This window comes from Spermophilus citellus, assembly GCF_964194105.1.
Source record: "Spermophilus citellus genome assembly, chromosome: 5".
Classification (NCBI taxonomy): Eukaryota; Metazoa; Chordata; class Mammalia; order Rodentia; family Sciuridae; genus Spermophilus; species Spermophilus citellus.
In genome coordinates, this window is record NC_138186.1 from 68051691 (window position 1) to 68070789 (window position 19099).

General features: G+C 40.9%; 1 protein-coding gene across 4 annotated transcripts; it reads left to right on the forward strand.

Annotated features, from left to right (window-relative positions):
• The first annotated feature begins 1811 nt into the window (after positions 1-1811).
• Positions 1812-17554, forward strand: TMEM14A (transmembrane protein 14A). 4 transcript variants are annotated; one of them, XR_014022312.1, is made up of 6 exons: positions 5832-5951; positions 10883-10968; positions 13017-13118; positions 15204-15291; positions 16979-17142; positions 17184-17553. XR_014022312.1 is itself a non-coding variant. In XM_081296341.1 (5 exons), the coding sequence occupies exons 2-5, from the start codon at positions 10899-10901 to the stop codon at positions 17016-17018; spliced, it is 300 nt and encodes a 99-aa protein (XP_081152467.1). In that variant the 5' UTR covers positions 1812-1815; positions 10890-10898; the 3' UTR covers positions 17019-17554. The 4 variants fall into 4 exon arrangements, 3 of the variants coding, with proteins under 3 accessions (XP_081152467.1, XP_081152466.1, XP_081152465.1); XM_081296341.1 differs by lacking the exon at positions 5832-5951 and adding an exon at positions 1812-1815 and having other exon boundaries at positions 10890-10968; positions 16979-17554; XM_081296340.1 differs by lacking the exon at positions 5832-5951 and adding an exon at positions 2053-2300 and having other exon boundaries at positions 16979-17553.
• The last annotated feature ends 1545 nt before the right edge of the window (positions 17555-19099 follow it).

Here is a 19099-nt window from a genome sequence, read left to right on the forward strand (position 1 = left end):
TTAAATAGACAACTCAGAGGCAGGAAACCATACTTAGCCATGGTTCTTTGTGAACACAGCTTCTTGCTGAACCAATTCACTCTGCCTTTAATTCACGATTTTCCAGCCCCAAGTACCCTCATTTTGTTTTCACATGTCATGGGCCCTTTCCCCACCGTGGGCCTTGGCTCAAGCCATTCCTGTTGCCCCAAATGTGCTTCCCCTGGCTCCCTGCCCATTGGCTGCCTCTCAAACTTCAGGTTTCAATTAAAATAATATCACGTCCCATCCCTTTCCCTCTAGAGTTAGTTAGTCTTTTGAGTTGGCACTCTGCTTATTTCCAAGTCCTTCTCCAGACTTGATATCTAATAGAAAATATCTATGAATTAATAAGTGCTTCCTCCAAAAGTTAACACATCAACAAAATGCTTTCTTTAACTAGAAACAAAACAAAAAACCTCCCCAGATATCACACCATTCCCTAACTGAATTTTAATAACAATATTTTTAGTTAAATGCACACATGTAATAAAAACAAAGAACATAATGATTAGCTCAGTCATTTGGATCAGAGGTGGCCTTCTAACAGTGACCAAGAGTTAGTCATGCAGAATTTTAAGCAAAGTGCCACATTGAGCAACCTGTACATCAGATCTGACCATTCGATTTCATATGTGGTCCCTCTTCAGAAAGATTATATGCATCTGTTATGCATCCTGTTCATCCAGTCAGTAGGCCTCTCTAATGCTTTATGAGTCTTGTCGACCTCTTCCACAAGCTATTAAGCTCCTGGAGAACAGGCCCAAGTCTTTAAAGAATAATGGCAAATGCTATTGTGTATCTCTTGTGAGACAGTCATAATGCTATGTGCTCTCCTGTAATGATAAATCTATGCAAATAAGCCCTAGTTCAAACCCAGGCCAGAAGGACCCAGAATGACCACATGACCTCTACACACACTTTTCTTAATCCTGGGCCTGACACTTTACATATCCTCTGCCAAGTTACCTCAATTTTCTCCTCTGTAATATGGGGAGGATGGTAGTGGCTACCTCAGAGGATAAAGCTTATGAAGTTGGACATAGGTCAAATGATTAGAATGGTGCCTGGTACACAGTAGATATTACTGTTAGGAGATGTTGTCCTTATCATTGCTTATAGGAAAGCTCAATGTCCCAGGAAACTCCTCAGTCCCATTTTAGCATGCACAGTCCTTGGCAAAAGTTCATCCTGGATCCAGATGACTAGTCTAGAACAGGGAGTCAGCCAGTGTTCTGGTGGTCACTATCCACTGCCCTGCATCTCCTTCAGAGCTTACCTCAAAAAATATCCTTCTCTCTCCTGTGATTGGCTTTTTTTCTTCCTGACACAGTATTTCAGAAAATTGTACTCCTTAGTCCTCAGAGTGTAGTCCAGAGATAGTGTATGGTTTTTGCACATTCTTCCACATAGGCCATCGCCCTGTTTCCGGCATTTACTAAGAGCAAACTATTTGATACATGATAATAATTCTTGAAGGGGTAAAGCGCCATGCCTACCCGAATGCAGCCCTAGTATCTAGTGTCCCCTGCTGCCTTTTCACAGGAAAGGCAAGCGAACGACAGAAGCTTCACTTAATGTTTACTTGCCAAAGCCGAATAGAAAGCTCTATAAATATGCTAAACTTGAAGGTAGAATCATGTTTATCTTTTCTTGACTCACCCCTTGACTTTTAGATTTTTATTTTGCCTTTGTAAAAATTGTTTTTTTGCTTAATTATTCTTTTCTCACTTACATTTTATTTCCTTGATTTGTGGCTCTTTTGCTATTTTTCACTTTGGCAAGGCCCGGACTCCAGTGCGTGGCCGAGAGAGTACGGGGTCTCTAGACCTTGGGCATGGACAGGGGGTCCTCCTGCCGATCTCGGGGATCCTCCGCAGGGTCCAGGCTGGGCTGTGTATTAAGTAACCGGAGGACAAATCCACATGGAGAGCACGTTGTTGCAGCCAATGAAACCCTGGTGCACGGCTGATTGTCAGGCAGAATTAACCAGTGAGAATGCGCTTTGGGTGACGTGAGCCCGGCCCCCGAATAGGGTCTTATAACCGAGCTGGCCCCGACCAGGCGCGGTGAGGAATCCGCTCCGCAGCGTACACTGCCGCGAGAAGAGCCGCCCCGGCCACCCACTATGTCACAGGCAGATGAAAGCAAGCAGCAGGACAGCAAGCAGCCACATCAAGCCACCCCGAAGGCAGTCCCCGGCCAGGACCAGGACACCCTGGACACGGACCAGAACGGCCAACCTGGAGGAAGGCGGCAGGAGCCCGGAGGACACGGGGCAGGTGCTGTGGAGTTGTGACAGTTGTTGGTGGACTTTGGCGCAGTCCTGGAGTCACCCAGGAAAGAAGATGCGCGACTAGAGGGGCGTGTTTGCTCGCTCTGGGCCCACCTGGGCCCGGGTCTGGGTCCTCAAAGGCCCCCATTCCTTTCCCTAGCCTTCCCTCCGTCCTCCCTTCTTTCCTTCCTCCTGGGTACCAAGTCATTGTCAGACTGAGGTCTCCGCCCTGGGAAGGTAGAGTTCTTTGAATGCGATGTCTGGGCGCCAAGGAAGAAAGGGAAAGAAATGTGGCGAGGTGAGCCTTTTATAAGATGGATTTTAGACAAATTAATTTTCCATTGTGAGCAGTGCCCAGGGATGATGCCAAGGCAGGGTAATGTTGCTTTCCCTCGCCAAAGCCTGGGGATGCTGAGGTCTTGTTCAGCTTTGTTTCTGTCAAGGAATTGAGATCTCAGGAAGAGGATAGTGCAGATCTGTGAACATCTTTGATGTAGAATGTATCACTTGGTGTAGACCTTGTTTTGGATAGTGGCTCTGCTTGTAATCTTTCCCTCTTCATAAACTCCATCTAATTTCTAAGCTCACTGCTTCCTTGTAAAACTTGTTCCCATGACTATTACACTACCATTTCAGAAAATTGTTCACTGATGAGCTAAACTGGGATACAAGCAGAAAGTACCCCCAAAGACTATTTTGCCAAATTTGGAGAGATTGTTGACTATTGTAAAAATGGATCCCAACACTAGAAATCAAGAGGGCTGGGGCTAAAGATGAAGCCAGGGTGGAGAAGGTAAATTGGGTACTCCATCAAGGGCCCCTGTATATGGGATATGATTCTAAGGGAATATTTCTGGATCATGTTTAGTTGGACTGAGCTACATGTGGCCAAGTACATGGAGGGGTGGGTGCAGAGTTCAAGCACTTGTTCCTGTACAGATTAAATGAGGGAGTGAGAGATATATGGATTGGAGTGGCCCAGGAAGGAGATAGTAGATATTTAGTGTAAGTAAGTAGAAGAGATCACACAGAGAGTATGGGGTGGAACAACCAGAATGCCAACCCTAGCAGTCCAGATCCAGGCAACTGTTTTAATCTCTGCTGCTTCACTCCTGGAGGAAACAAGCCTTAGAACAGGACTTTCATGGCAGGAAGAAGGCTCACAGTTAACAAACTCCAAGGGAGTGAGTACAGATTTATGTGTGTTGGGTAAACTGGATTTCAGGCTTAGAGAATATTGGGAGGACAGACTTGGGTAGAGTATGGTGTCTTTGGAAGGGATGAAATATTTTATGTACCTGTGGTAGAATCTTGTGACTCAAAGTGAAGGTAGTAACTCCTGGGCAATGCTCCTAAGAAATGCCAATGAGAATTGGAATGAGAGTCTGCTGGTGTTAATGTTAGAAATGCCAATGAGAATTAAAATCAGTTTCTCCTTTCTCAGAAGGACAACTGTGGTTTGCAGTTCATAATGGTTTTCTACCCATTATTGAATTACTCAGAGTAATGTGATTGAACATATTGTAACCATTAAAATTGACAGTCCATCTTTCACTTTGCTTGTGGATGAACTGCTGTGTTCTGATTTTTAAGAAATCATTATTGAACATTTGACCATGTTTTCTAAGAGATCAGATAATGAAAATGAAAAAAATATAATAACCAACACAAGTAGGACCCCCATCACAGAAATAGAAGGCTAAAAATCTGTGATATTTTAATAATAGATGGAAAGAAACATTTCACTGTATTAGGGAGTTAATTAACCAAAACAGAGCATGCTGCATGTTATGCAGAAAATAATTTGGAATCAGGCATGGGGGAAGAAGGAGATGTGAAAGCTCATACGGAGATTGAATCTCACAAGTCAAGAATGAGAAAGGCAAATATTTCTAAGCCAATTAAAAATACTTTTGTTTTCCAGAAAGACATCAATGTTCAAAATTAACAGCTGCTGAATTAGCTTGGGCATATCACACAAACAGACATGCATAATTGTATTGCTCCTTGATTGCTCTAAAAAACTGAGTAAAGTTACATTTTCTGATTCAGAAGGGTTGCAATTAAAAAATCCTGTGGGTGAACAATGGGAATTTTGATAACAGATGTATTGGCCCCTTACTGTGTAGAGCTGATTTTGTCACATCTCATCACCGATCATACTTTCTACAGTGTATCCATTTTAAGTGATGCACTTATCTAGATCACATTGTTGGAATAATGAGGCATTCCAAGAGGGCTTTACTTATTTTTAAAAAGCAATTATGTATTTATTTTTGGGGTACTGGGGTTTAACCCAGGGATGATATATCACCTAGCTACACCCCTAACCTTTTTTTTTTTTTTAAATTTTGAGACAGGGTCTTGCTAAATTGCCAGGCTGGGCTCCCACCTGTGATCTTCCTGTCTCAGCCTCCTGAGTAGCTGGGATTATAGGAGAGGGCCAAGGGGCCTGGGGAGGATTTTATTTTTATTCTGAAAAGAGAAAGTGTTGAAAGAGAAAGGGAGTCTGAGGAGTGGGGGAGATGGCTGAGATAAGGATGGGCATAGAAGGCAATGGAAAGGACAGCTGGGAGAACTCAAAGTCAAACTTGAGAATACCACTTCCTCCACACTCCAGTGTCTTGCCATCAACTCTCCCACGAATCTCCAGGGATCCTATTAACTCCCTAGGACCAACAGACTTCTCTTGAGTTAAATACTGTCGCATTACTTCCCTGAAATACTTTCACGTGCAAGGAATAGATTCAGTAAATTTCACAAGATTTAATATGTATATTAGCTTCCCTTCTTTCTTTCCTTCCTGAAATTTTGCTGTTAGTCCAGCCCAACAGAATCCTAGAGCTGCTTGGGCTCCTAAAGGAAAAGCTTCTTCAAATCCCTTAAGGACTGCGGATAAGAGGGTTGGAGTTACTACATCCAGCTGAGAAGGCTGAATTGGAGTGAGATATGAGTGTTCATTGGGAAGCACAATTTCAAATGAATTTAAGGTTTATTCCTGGGAACGGATTATCCTGGACTAGAAAAGTTTTAAAGTGCTTTCCAGCTCTGGGATTCTTACTAGTCCTCCTAGATATTTAAACCCAGCCATTTCGGGCCTGAAGTGTTAAACCAGAATCTTGATCTCCCAAACACATTTTATGACCCCATAGATGATGTAATGAAATAAAATTTGGGTTCTGACTTTAGACATCTTAATCACTTCGCCTCTTGAACTTTAGATTCTTCCACTGAAAATGGGGGCAATCTGCTTGCTAGTGCGTAAAACCCTTGGGTTTGCTAAAGGTCCCACAAACGTCCCTTAAATGATGAATGATGAATGACCACCTCTGTTACTCTGTCTCACCTTCTGGGATCTTTCCTGCATCCAGACAAGCTCCCTGCGAGTGCCTGCCAGTCCCGCAGGAAACAGCGTGCTTCAGCCGGAGCTTCCTGACCTGGGATGAAGCACCACATAGTAGCAAATAAGGCGGGACCGGGCGCCTGCGGTGTAACCGGCGCTCCGGGGCTGGGCTGCACCGGGTTCAGTCGAGAGAGGGCGGGACGCAGCGCGTGCGCGCAGCAGGGAAGACGGTGCCCGGAACGAGCTGCTCGGCTCCGCGTGAAGGCAGTTCGCGGGTAGAAAGGTGCTGGTGTGGAGACCGCTTCCGGACTCCAGGTATGGCTCTCGCCAGCGTCCGGTCCCCTCCTTATCTCACGGGGAGGGTTCAGGCTGCAGCTCTACTGTGCATCCCACAGTCGAAATTTACCTGCCCTGGATTTTCTTATAAAGGCACAGAAATAAAAGGGCCTTTGCTGAGCGCTCCTCGACCTTTCCAATCCCTACAGCAAACAAGGATGCAGAGGACCTGGGATGGGGTGGGGAGGGACTTTGGGAGGATTGTGCAAAGGGTGGAGTCTGCCCTCTCAGCGATTTCTTTTTTTAACTCCTTCTGGGAATTTTCTGAATTACTGCCTTCCTGCGGCCCTAAATCTTCCACCCATACTGCCTTCTACCCTTCTGGAGCTGAGCTGTTGGTTAAGGTGGTGGGATGAATTCATGGTCTATTGCAAAATCGCTTGATAGGATTTTAACCTTCCCAGCACCACCCAGATTTCACTCGAAAATGTCAAGTCCAAGGAGCACAAGGATAGATAATTGTTATATTCTTAGCATGTGAAAATGCTTTGTATATTAGTTTACAGAAGATCTCTTAGTTTTCCAAATTTTGGAGGACTTGGCGCTGGGAGCAAGGCATGGCCTTGTCACCTGGTTCTGTTCGCAGTGCAGTAAACCATTTTGCTGCATTGCACCCAAGATGCTTTCTGGCTTTTTATAAGTCTTGAGGATCTACTTTTGGACAGGAGCATGTGAGGGTGTGATGGGCTGCCCTGCCCACACCTCATCTTTTTCAGGTTAACACAGCCTCTGGCTTTAATGTGTGCTTCTGGCCTGGCCACGTGGCCCTGCCATGGCAGAGGAGCAAGAGGGGTGCTTATTGTTTGTACAGATTTTCTCTGTAATAACAACATTTCGTAGGATTAGGAATATTTATTTTGCCTCTTTCGAATAACAGTTCACTCAGTTTGATTCTTGGCAATATAGCTAGAGGTGGGGGTAGGGAACAGATGAACTACAGGTTATCCTCAGGTAGAAGCTGTTTATGTCCCATTAATTCATTCTTTACTTAGTACCTACCTTGTGCAGGGCAGTGTGCTTGGTGCTGTCAGAACAAAGAAGTGAATCTGGGTTTGTCCTCAAGGTGAGAAGAGAATACTGGCTCCCTGAGCCTGCACGAGGGTGTGTGGGCTAGGGAGGGAGGGAATGGAAAGAGGAGAAAGGATCCCAACCTAAGGAATTCTACAACAGGTAAAAGGGAATGTGTCCCCAAGAGAGAGTCATAGGAACTCCTGGGGGATGGAGCCTTTCATTGCTTGCTTGGCTTTAGGAGAAAAGTAAATCCTCCAATTACTACCTGATGATGAATGATCTCTCATAAGCTTCAGATCTGAACTAAAGGTATTTTCCTGACTCAGACAGAATATAAAAACAGGTCACATTATTCTTGGCTACCTCCCTCCTCCCCACCTTATATCTGCTGCCGCTCCAGCATTCTGTGTCTCAGGGAATCATTAAGGCCCTCTACCCCTACTTCTCCTGATGGTTTAAGCCAGAGACCTAGAGGCTGAGTCATCCTGACTCATCCCTGCCTCTCCCTCCCCATACCCAGGCCTCTTGATTCTACCTTCTTCACCTGTCTTAAGTTCATCTGTCTCCCTCTACCTTTTTGTCATTTCTTTAGGCCAGGTTACCATTGTCAACTAAGTTCTTGCTTAGTTTACTGCAACCATCTCCCAGCCTCACTTTAATTCATCTTTCACTATCACAGCCAGGATGCTGTTGCTGGTGTTTAAATCTGGTTGTGAGGCTCACTTCATTCATCTCTCACTATCCTTAGGACAGAAGCCAAATTCCCTCTGCAGGGCTTACTTGAGAGTCCTGTTTCTCACCAGGCCCTCTCTTTTCACAGCCCCTATGCACTTCCTTTTATTTTGAGATCTTTGTCATGCTTTTTTACATCAGGAAACTTTCGCACATTTTCCTTCTTCTGCCTGGATCCCTCTTTCCTCAGCTTCATCCTGATCTCCCCAGGGTACCAGCGAATACCCTGCAACCTGTAGGCATCCTTCTCCCCATGTCAGATGCCTGCCCCTTAAGGATCACTTAGCATCTCCCTCCCCTTGCTGTGCTATTCTGTGGGTCCTGAAGGACCAAGACCATGTCTTTAAGATAGGAGGCCAAGCAGGAGATTGATCCATAATCAAAAATTCTGAAGCACATCAGCTTTGTTTGCATGCTCAGCCAGCTAATTTAGTTCTCAGAGGTGGTGTTGCATAGTGGTTAGAAGTGAGACTTACTTGAATGTGAAATCTTGGCTCTGCTCTGTGACCTTCTGGGATTGCTTGCCTTTTCTGTGCCTCACTTAGTTTCCTCATCTGGAAAATGGGGATAATAATGTAACATTCAACCATAGGGTTGTGGTGGTGATTACATGAGATGATACATCTGAGACCTCAGGATGGTGCAATTACATGGTAATCGCTCACAAACATTGTTAACCTCAGTATTATTATTACTAGTTTAACCATCATTCAGTCAACAAAGGATTTTGAACCCAGGGCCTTCCTACCTGTCACATCCTACTGCACCACCTCCTGGGCACAGATGAGGGTCTTTTTGTAGGTGTTGAGGGCTTTTTTAGTGCCATCATTTGCTTCTGTGTCCCTCTGGCAGACCCTCCCTCATAGTAATTTTGATTGGCTCTTTGATAAGTGCAACAATTCTTTTTTCTTTTTTTGTTTTTCTTTTTGTTATTTATGTATGATAGCAGAACACATTACAATTCTTATTACACATATAGAGCACATTTTTTCTTATCTCTGGTTGTAACAAAGTATGTTCACACCAATTCGTGTCTTCATACATATTCTTTGGATAATAATAATAATCACATTCCAACATCCTTGTTAATCCCCTGCCCTCTCCCTTCCCCTCCCACCCCTCTGCCCTATCTAGAGTTCCTCTATTCCTCCCATGCTCCCTCTCCTCATCCCATTGTGAATCAGCCTCCTTATATCAAAGAAAACATTTGGCATTTGTTTTTTTTGGGATAGGCTAACTTCACTTAGCATTATCTTCTTTAACTCCATCCATTTACCTGCAAGTGCCATGATTTTATTCTGTTTTATTGCTGAGTAATATTCTATTGTGTATATATGCCACATTTTTTATCCATTCATCTATTAAAGGGCATCAAGGTTAGTTCCATAGTTTAGCTATTGTGAGTTGTGCTGCTATAAACATTGATGTGGCTGTGTCCCTGTAGTATGCTGTATTTAAGTTCTTTGGATATAGACTGAGGAGAAGGATGTCTGGATTAAATGGTGGCTCCATTCCCAGTTTTCCAAGGAATCTCCATACTACTTTCCATATTGGCTGCAGTCCCACCAGCAATGTATGAGTGTGCCTTTTCCCCACATCCTCACCAACACTTATTGTTGTTTGTCTTCATAATAGCTGCCATTCTGACTGGAGTGAGATGGAATCTTAGAGTAGTTTTGATTTGCATTTCTCTAATTGCTAAAGATTAAGAATATTTTTTCATATATTCATTAATTGATTGTGTATCATCTTCTAAGAAGTGCAACACTTCTTTTCCATTCTTCTGATTCAGTTTATTGTCAGTATAGGGAATAAAAGACTGGTTAACTTAAATGATGAGCAGTGAGAAAATTGAAAAAAATATATAAGAAATCCCATATACCATTCTCCTGTTTACAAAGGTAACTATTTTCCCTGTGGAAGAAATGTAGATATAAGAAAATTGAGATATAAAAGCGCCACCAGGATTCTTAGAATTCAAAAAGCAGAAGAACTTCAGAGCTCCTCTCATTTGTTTCTCTTACTGGGAGGACTTGGAAGAAGGAAAGAGCATGGTTTTAGGACTGACCGCCAGCAAGTGACCAGAACCACATCTCTAGCCTGTGGCTAGCGCACTTTCTACTACATCTTAAAGAATGTAGAAGCTGGGCACCAGTGTGCATACCTGTATTCCCAGAGACTTGGGAGACTGAGGCAGGAGGATCACAAGTTTGGGGCCAGCCTCGGCAACTTAGTGAGGCCCTAAGCAAATTAGGGAGACCCTTTCTCAAAAAATAAAAAAAGGAGCTGGGGATGGGACTCAGTGGTTAAGAACCCTTGGGGTTCAATTCCCACTACCAAAAAAAAAAAAAAAAAAATAGGGCAGTGTCCACAGGGATCTTCTCACCTTCTCACCCCGAGATATGCTTTGACTGTTGCTGTGATGCAGGATAAGATGTCACTGTCATGCAGTTAACTTTGTGCCAGCCCTTCACTTTCATTTATATTTTTTACTGATTTGTCGTCACTCTGGTGTGGATGTCTCTGCCTCCCCAGAACTGTCTAGTGACAGAGCATATGTTTAAAGTGAAACTCTGGCTCAGTCTCCAAGCAGACACCCATGAGCTATATGCATGGGTGTCTTCCTTTTCTGTTCTACAGTATGGGGAGCATGGAAGGATGAATGTCTGCAAAATATGGAAGAATTATATGATGGAGTTTTAGAAGTCATTTAGAGGAAGAAGAAGCTAGAGTGATTAAGGGGATCTGGGTGAGTTAAGGGCAGAGGCGAAGAGAAGGTGCAGAAGCTGGTTGGGGTCCTGTAGGTGGAGGAGAGGGAGGATGTTATAGAAATGGAAGTAGGAAGTGTAGATTGTAGTGTTTCCATCCAGCGAGGAGACCCAGATGGCAGAGCAGAAGCCTTATTTGAGAAGTAGAAGGACCTAAATAGCTGAGGGTGCAGCTTGAAGACAGAAAGAGGAGAGTTAACCTGAGGTGCTCCCCCCCCCCCCCGCCATGCCCGAGAATGAGGATAGCAGGACAGTGGTGTTGGGAGTGGCCTTGACCCTTTCTTTAGAGGACTATAGAAATTAATTTTTATGATTCTGTGGGGTGCCTTTCATTTTACTATTTATTTGTTCCCCCAGACTCTTTATTTTGTATCATTTGTTCCTTCCTCCTTTCTTTAGAATTGCGGCCTCACCAATGGACCTGATTGGTTTTGGTTATGCAGCCCTTGTGACGTTTGGAAGCATTTTAGGATATAAGCGGAGAGGTAAGCCAAAACATAGAATTTTCATCAAAGGAACTTACTGGGGAGTTGCTGAATGTGCTAGGATCATCTGAGGGTCTGTAAGTAGGACAAGAAGTTAATGATATCTTAGAAGGAGGTGAGGACCAGCATGTCATGGAAGGGATTCATGGAGGGAAGGGGTTTACATGGGACTGAGCATGACAGAGCATTCCAACGTGGAGTTTCTCCAGCATAAAAGTCTAATTTCACCTGCCATTATGAATTGCATAGTTAATTGATTTAACCTTCCTCAGAGCTCGCTTATTATTAAATAAGGCTTTTAGTGTTTTACATAATTATGTCAAAAACTGAGCTTTATTGGTATGTGTTGCAAAGGAAGAGATTTGTTAAATACCAAGGTAAAATACCCAAAGCCACTGCTTCATCTGTATCTAAAAGAGGGAGAAGAGCCTAGTTGATTACTTAAAGGGTTTTTATGGAGAAAAGTAAAAGGTCAAGATTTTATACTTTACTTTGTTCCAAGTAGATGCATGTGTAGTCATGGTGTCACATGTTTGTTTCTTCTATTTTTAATGAGCTTTTAAAAATAAAGTGGTATTTCAAAGGGCATTACATCTGTGACATGGGTAAATTTGAATTTGAGTGAAAAAAACAGGTGTACATAGTTAGAAGTTAGGAACTTCCTTAGAGGTATCTCAGAAGCAACAGGCAGAAGAACAGTTCTGTCTCATAGCAGAGCAACTGGCAGATTAGAATAGATTCCCTTCTAAGATTCCTTACAGATTGTAGTTCACCTTACATTTTTGTTTGTTGTTTTTCTCTGAGTATGTGTATTGTAGATATTTTTTGAAGGACAAACAATGATGCCACAAAGTAATACCTGCAAATAATTTCTTAAGGGCTGATATTTTATGATCTACTTCAAAGAGGACTCAGTGTAAAACCCTGATAGGATTGTTACTGAAGAAACAATTTTTCTTGTCAAAGACATATCTAAAAACTTATATAACAGAAAAGAACAACTAAACAGTATTTTTTTTATGCTACCAGTGATTGAACCCAGGGGCACTTAACCACTCATCCTTCCAAGTCGTTGGGATTAGAGGTGTGCACCGCTGTGCTAGGCTTAAATGTTTTTGCTTGCCTTTTTTAGGGATGTGAAGAATTTATGTGTGTGTGTGTGTGTGTGTGTGTGCGCGCACACACATGCGTGTGCACGCTCATGCACAAGCACGTATGCTTATGTTTGCATTTCCTGCAGTGGTTCTTATGCCTGGCTACATATCTGAATTCCCTGTGAATATTTAAAAAAATAAAAATACCAGTCTTACCCTCATGGATTCTAATCCAGTAGATTCTAAATGAAAACAAGTTCTGTGAAGCAAGGATTGTATGTGCTTTGATCACAGTGTCACCCTTGGTCACAGTGTCACCAGCATATAGCTCCCTGTCTAGTGCACAGAAGTGCTCAGTGTTTATCATGGTGTCCTGGGCTGGGTGGATGGCTGGGGACTGGCTTGTTGGGTCAGTGCCCTGTATCTTCGACTTTCTTGGTATAGTCTCCTCTGGCGCCTTAGGGCTTGATGATTTGTTAATTATTCAGGAAAAAACCATTGCTTGGCTTGCACAGACCTTCTGTCTTTACCTCTGTGAGCTAAAAATATCTTTGGGCCTCATTTTCCATCATCACAATTTCATAGTAAAAATGTAGATCCAAGGGAAAAAGCCGGGAGGAAAGAGTTCATAAAAGTGAACTGATTGCCCAAGATCATACAATCAAGTCAGCACAACTACTACAATACAACAATACAAGCTTTTTTTTAAATTCCTCCCAGTGACACCTGACTCCTGCATTGCCCTGTGTTTAGAGTTCCTCTGCCTTATGTTTTGGGGTTCAACATCAAACAGTTGTTTCTTAGAAACCGTCCCTGAAGAGACCTGTACTTAATTTGGCTCTGTCACGATGCTCTAGTAGGAATATGTTCAAAGGTGCCTGTGTTGCACTTGATTGATGAATGAATTCCTTTCACTTTGAGATTCTCTTTGTGAGTCCATACTTTTCTCCCTAGGTGGTGTTCCATCTTTGATTGCTGGTCTTTTTGTTGGATTTTTGGCGGGCTATGGAGCTTACCGTGTCTCCATGGACAAACGAGATGTTAAAATATCACTATGTAAGTAAGGCACTCCCCCCCCCCACCCCAGTTACAGACCATGAGATCTTGGAGCGGCCTTCTTGATACCCTGTACCAGGTTGACTAGAAAATATGTTGTCAAATGTTGAGTGGCCATGCACTTGGGTGGAGACTGAACACAACCCTTGTTCCTTTCTGATAAAAAATGGTACTGCCACAATGCCTTCCAACTCAAATTTCTCTAAAACTTGTTATAAGAAAAATGAAATTAGAAAAAGCAAGGAACCATTTCTAGATTTTCTGCTAATTCTCCTATGTATAAATTAAACATGGTTGTTATATTGCTGTGAAAATATCTAAAAAGAGACAACCTATTTTATTTAATCCACAAACAGCTTTTAGATTATGTCCTGCCTTGAGAAAGCAAGACTGACCCATTCTTAGCTTCTTCCTTTGTGGGCTTTAGTGAGAGAGTGTCCACAGAAAAAATGGAAACCTATATGTTTAAGCCCTCAGAGTATTTGGCTTTTTTTTTTGTCTAGCTGGAAAGAGAAATACAGCAAAGGTTTAGAAAACTACACCAAGAAAATTGTCTTTATTTGATTTATTCAAAATGCCATGGTGAGATATGGAGGAAAATATAAATAAAAACAAAATTTTATTTTGTTTATATTTGAGGAAGAGAAAGAGATTAGGTGTGTTTTTCTTCCCTTATTTTAAATACAAGAGTAGGGATATTTCTAATAATGAAGATTGTTTCAGAGCTGAACCTATTCAGCAGGGTATAGATATGTTGAGCCTTTTATTCATGTATACTTAAGTAGGGTTTTAGTCAGCTTTTTCACTGCTGTGACTAAAAGACCAAACCAGTAAAATTGTATGGGAGGAAACGTTTGTTAGAGGGCTCACAGTTTCAGAGGTCTTAGTCCATAGAAGGTTGGTTCCATTTCTGGGGGCTCGAGGTTAAGCAGGATATCATGACAGAAGAGTGTGGCAGAGGGAGGCAGCTCGTATGATGATCATGAAACAGAGAAAGAGAGACTCCACTTGCCAGATACAAATATAAACCCCCAAAATTACGCCCCAATTTCCACCTTCTGAGACCACGCCCTACCCCTTCAGTTACCACTCAGTTAATCCCTATCAGGGAATTAAATTATGATTGGGTTAAGAGACTCACAATTCAATCATTTATCCTCTGAACATTTGGGGATTACCTCACATCCAAACCATAACAAATAGTTCCTATGTTTGCTATCAATCATATTTTGCATCAATATGTATTTTATATGAATACATATTTCAATTTTATGTCAACAGCTTTGAAACTGTTTTTAAGTTGTAATAGTGACACCCTGAAGTCTCACACAGAAACATCACTCTCTTCTGTGGGTTCAGCTCCTGACCTGATGCTTCTGAATATAAAGTTGTTACTTAGGGGATGGGGATGTGGCTCAAGCGGTAGCGCGCTCGCCTGGCATGCGTGCGGCCCGGGTTCGATCCTCAGCACCACATACCAACAAAGATGTTGTGTCCGCCGAGAACTAAAAAATAAATATTAAAAAATTCTCTCTCTCTCTCTCTCTCTCTCTCTCTCTCTCTCTCTCTCTCTCCTCTCTCACTTTAAAAAAAAAAAAAAAAGTTGTTACTTAGTCTCCAGCCATTTAATCTCCCAAAATAGAATGCTATCAAGAAAACAGTTTGCCTTCTAGTATTAGTTTATAATCAGATCTTTTAAAAGAAACACTTGTATTATTTTCCTTACTAAGTTAACCAGCATTTATTGAGTGACTCCCTGTGGGAACCTTGTGTAGTTCTTGCCTTTGAGGAGTGTCCTATGAAGATAAATTTAGGTAGAAAAAGAATCTTTGGAAGATATTTCAGGAATGGACCTTAATATGTTTGTTTACTCAAAAATTTTGATAGACTGATTAATAAAGCATTTTAACAGAGCCCTTTATTTTTTCAAGAAATAGCAACTCAGTGCCTGTACATAATAGTTATTGTATGGAAAGCTTTGAAACAATATCCTATTTTCCTGTTTATTTATTTATTTATTTTTCTGCAAGCAAGCACTGATAACATGTTTGATACTCTGGTTCATGGATTGATTTTGGTTTTCAGTTACAGCTTTCTTCCTGGCCACAATAATGGGTGTGAGATTTAAGCGTTCTAAGAAAATAATGCCTGCTGGGCTGGTTGCAGGTTTAAGGTAAGAACTATTGAGATTTATACTTTCCTCTGCCATCATTTTGAAGGGCTGATTTTTGTTCAAAAGTCAATTTTAATTTGAAAGGTGAAAATAGTTTCTATTATAATAAGCATGATTGTAAAAACCATAAACCATAGTGGATTCAGTCAGTCTTTGGCACTGATGTGTTCATAGTCATTCTTCCCAGAAACAATTAGTGTCACTGTTATCTGATCACATGTACACAGTTACCTTTTTCATAATTCAGAGCTAAATTCAGCCTTATTTCCCCACAAGATTCATCCACCTAAAGCAGTAAATTTCTTCATTTACGTCTGTTTTAGAGAGTTAGACAGTGATAATCTCGTGTAATTATTTTGAGTTTTTTGAAGGGAGATAAATTTTAGTATTTTTTAAAAAGATAGGTAGGGGGTCTCCAGTTTTTGTCAATTTGATCTGGTAATTTTATCCATGAGATTAAGCATGTTACCAAATAAAAATTTAGAGATAATATGTTTTTTCATTCTTCCTAGCTGACTTTTAAGTGTTAAAATCCATCAGTAAGTCAGTTCCCTTTGATATGTATTTTCACTGTTTGGAATTTATTTAAAAGAAGTGAGATGTTGGGGCTGGGAATGTGGCTCAGGCGGTACCACGCTCGCCTGGCATGCGTGCGGCCCGGGTTCGATCCTCAGCACCACATACCAACAAAGATGTTGTGTCTGCCTAGAACTAAAAAATAAATATTAAAAAAATTCTCTCTCTCTCTCTCTCTCTCTCTCTCTCTCTCTCTCTCTCACTCATTCTCTCTTTAAAAAAAAAAAAAAAAGAAAGAAGTGAGATGTACACAAAGATTGAGCCTTCATTGAGACTTTATTTCTAATGGAAAACATGTTAAACTGAAAAATTAGGAACTGCCTAGAAATTCACCAGTAAGGAAATATTCCAATAAATATTTTGCCCACGTTATGGAATATTGAGTAGGCATTTGTACATCATGTTTTCAAAACCTGTTTAATAGCATTAGAAAATCTTGATGACATAATAAGGTATAAAAATAAAATCAAAATCCACGGAGCATAATGCGGAACCTATTGTTTTAAAATGTCTGTATGTAAACAAAGAAGATAAGAAGGAAACACCTCAGACTGTTAATAGTGTTTTTTCTGTGGGTAATAATAGCATAATGAATAACTTCCATGTTCTTTTTTTCCACTCTTGTATAGAATTTTCTAGAGTAGCTAGATGTTATGTTTCTAAGGAGGGGGGAAATTTGATTATTAAAGGACTGCTTTTCAGTTATAATCCTGCTCTAAAAAGGATGCTCTGTGTTAGAATCAGAAGTAGGGTTTGCTGTCAAGAGGACAAGACCCAGTTAATGGCCATCTCCTTGATTATTTTTCTAAGTGGCTTTACTTGACTAGCTGTTGAAGGTTTTTGTTTTTCCTAGACCTTTCTTTCACGGTCCCACATCCCAAGCTTTGGAACAGCAAGTTCTTATTTTTCTCATTCATTCAGTGAACATTTTTATTTCCTGTCTGAGAAGTTAGAACACACAGATGATGTGTTCGCGTGTTCCAAGGAGTGGAGCAGGGAGAGAGTCCTGGAAGCCAAGGCTTAGTAACATGCCTGCATATAGCGTGTGATCCTTTCTATCTTATGCCAGGTAAGAATGACCTCCCTTTGCCTCTATCTTATTTTAATTCAGCCTCATGATGATCCTGAGACTTGTCTTACTGTTGCTGTGAGCATCCAGAAGAACCGAAAACTAAATTCCTGTCATTCTACTGTAATGGGCAGAGTATTCTTTGTACTTAAAAGAAAAATTTCAATATAGAATGTTAAGTCTCTTATTTTATGTCAGAAGCAAAAGTTATACTGTCTCCTCTAAGATGAATAAAAGTTTAAGGTAGTTTTTTTTTTTTTTAAACAGTAAAAATTTAAACTGTTTCTATTTGTTAAGCGCTGTTTTCATTAAAGGTGTTTAGTGAATCCCGATACGCTCTTTCACTTGCTGTAGCTATTTTTATATTTGTAATATTGTTTTTGATAGTTCCAAATACTGATGACTCAAGGAAGTTTAAATTAAACTACAACTTATCCAATAAAGGAATTTCCTAAGTAGACTTCACAAAATACTAACTTAGATGTTTGTTACTTGTGCTATATCAGAAATTTTATTTTTTTCCATTTTAATTGCATTTAATTGCTGCCAGTGTTATTTTTCTTTTAAAAGAATTCCATTCTAGATATACTCTAACAGAATATATCAGTATTCAAATAAAATAATAAAAATGTTTTAAAAAGTTTTGTTGTTGTATTTTTCTCCCCTCAAATCACCACTTCAAATTTGGGCATAGTTAGAACTTATAATGTCCAAGGCATCTGCCGCTGACTAGTGTGTTCTTGGGAGGTTACTCCCTGTCTCTGGACTCAATTCCTCTTCCTCAAGGAAGACTTTAACTTAATGGTCAACAAGACCCCTCAGAGGTCTAAAAGCCTGTGATTTTAGTCCTATCTGTTTCCATACCCTTTTTTTTTTTTTTTTTTTTAAAGAGAGAGTGAGAGAGGAGGGAGAGAGAGAGAGAGAGAGAGAATTTTTTTAATATTTATTTTTTAGTTCTCGGCGGACACAACATCTTTGTTGGTATGTGGTGCTGAGGATCGAACCCGGGCCGCACGCATGCCAGGCGAGCGCGCTACCGCTTGAGCCACATCCCCAGCCCATACCCTTTGTTTAAGCGAGGGAGTGCAGAGTCTTCAGCCCTTAGCAGCAGAATAGATCTGGTTGTGCTAGGTTGGTTTCATTTGCCAGCTGATAGTGACAAGGAATTCAATTAAGAGGGAAAAAACCCAAACCCTATTGGTTGAACCCCAAAGGAAACTTAAACAAAGTCCTTGATATACTTTTAAAAAGAACCCCCCCCCAAAAAAAATCCCATCAATCCTAATGATGCCAAAGAAATTATTAACCACAAGCAAGGCTGGAACATACTGTCATAACTGAGCTACTCTCCTTATTTGTCACCTGTCAGAGATGAAGGGAAGAGCCTGCAGGTTCAGACTGACAACAGCTTCTACTCAGCCTTTGATTATGACAGTGATATAGAAATTGATCATAGAAGTATATGCAATACCTGTGACATACTCAAGTGACAAAGTTTTAGGAACTAATTGAAGCTGTACAGAGTCCTGGACTGTTCCCAAAAGATGGTAGAAGTGAATGATGGTGATACATGCCCTTCTTGCCGTTTGGTTTTTGGTTTTTAAAGAAATCCTTGATATCTGTTTGCTTACTTATGATTTCACCCTTTGCACATGGAAAATCCAGAAGAATTCTTTATTATTTTTTTTTAAAGAATTCATATTTGGATCATTCTAAGTGGTGTCAGGATATTTAGGAAAAATAGAAAAGGAGTTTTCTAATTTGCAGGCAAGTTTTAGGGACTTTATTTCCTTATGCATTTATTACTTTTGTTTCTTTATTAACATATCTTTAGAATATTTTACTGGGCCTTCCTATAAATGAAGTGTGCAGTATGTCCTGAACCTCTTGAATTCAACTTCTTGAATTGTTAATACTCAGCTTCTAAAGTGCTCATGTTTTTGAGAAACATGCCATTTTCAAATTTGAATATTTTCTTCACTTTCTTAATGGATTCTTCATCCAGTGGAGGCTTTCTCTGGCTTCCAGGCTGGAGAAATTTGTAAATTGTGGGGATGTGGCTGATTCTGACCTTGATTTCCTAAAATATAAAATGTCAAAATCCATGAGAGAAGAATATAGTACAATAAACAAAGTAAAATTCTGCTGATTTGTAAGGAGAAG